This window comes from Apis dorsata, unplaced genomic scaffold (genome assembly GCF_000469605.1).
Source record: "Apis dorsata unplaced genomic scaffold, Apis dorsata 1.3 scaffold_352, whole genome shotgun sequence".
Lineage (NCBI taxonomy): Eukaryota > Metazoa > Arthropoda > Insecta > Hymenoptera > Apidae > Apis > Apis dorsata.
The window spans coordinates 32,477-33,446 of record NW_006263618.1 but is presented as its reverse complement, the minus strand read 5'-3'; the positions used below and the strand labels follow the sequence as shown (position 1 = coordinate 33,446).

The following is a 970-nucleotide window of genomic DNA, read 5'->3' as shown; positions in this document are numbered from 1 at the left end:
TTTTTTTTTTTTTTTTTTTTTTGCTCCTTTTTTCTTTTGACTTTGACGTTTTTCGGTCTCTCTGGATTTTTATTATCGCTTACGTCAATACGAAACGGACCTTGGATCATCCGAGATCGCTCCGTTCTACGCGGAAATCGAACCAGTCGACCTCGGCGCCAAACGAGGAAGACTAGCTCTTTTTCTTTTTTTTTTTTTCTTTTCTTTTCTTTTCTTTTCTTTTCTTCTCCAATCGCGTGGAATCTTTTCTCACGCTTTAATCAATCCGTCTAATCTGGAACCCGTCTCTGTTTCTTTGCGGTTTCAGGCATGCCCCCTGAACCCTAACCCCCAGCCGTTGACTGGCCAACAAGAGTTGCTGCAAGATTTCTCGAAGAGGTTCTCGCCCGCGATCCGTGGAGTGGTAGAATTCGCGAAACGCATCCCCGGATTCAGCCTGCTGGCGCAGGACGATCAGGTGACGCTGCTCAAGGCGGGCGTTTTCGAGGTGTTGCTTGTCCGGCTTGCTTGCATGTTCGACGCCCAGACGAACAGCATGATCTGCCTGAACGGGCAGGTGTTGAAACGAGAATCCATCCACAACAGCAGCAACGCCCGTTTCCTCATGGACTCGATGTTCGACTTCGCCGAGAGGGTGAACTCGTTGCGGTTGTCGGACGCCGAGCTCGGCCTCTTCTGTTCCGTGGTCGTGATAGCCGCCGACAGGCCGGGATTGCGCAACACCGAGCTGGTCGAGCGCATGCACAACAAGTTGCGGAACGCTCTCCAGACGGTTCTCGCGCAGAACCACCCCCAGCACCCGGACATCCTGAGGGAATTGCTGAAAAAGATCCCAGACCTGAGAACCTTGAACACCCTCCACTCGGAGAAACTGTTGGCGTTCAAGATGACCGAGCAACAGCAACAGATGCAAGCCCAGCAACAACACCAGCAACAGCAACAGCAAACGCAGCACGTGATCAACGCTCAA

At 51.9% G+C, this 970-nt stretch overlaps 1 protein-coding gene across 1 annotated transcript in view; it reads left to right on the top strand.

The window, feature by feature from the left end:
- Positions 1–970, top strand: part of LOC102671275 (nuclear hormone receptor E75) — a 16,256-nt gene that overhangs the window by 13,585 nt on the left and 1,701 nt on the right. Inside the window, exon 5 of the mRNA XM_031511822.1 lies at positions 308–964. Within this exon, the coding sequence (XP_031367682.1) occupies positions 308–964 (657 nt within the window). The remainder of the gene's footprint in view (positions 1–307; positions 965–970) is intronic.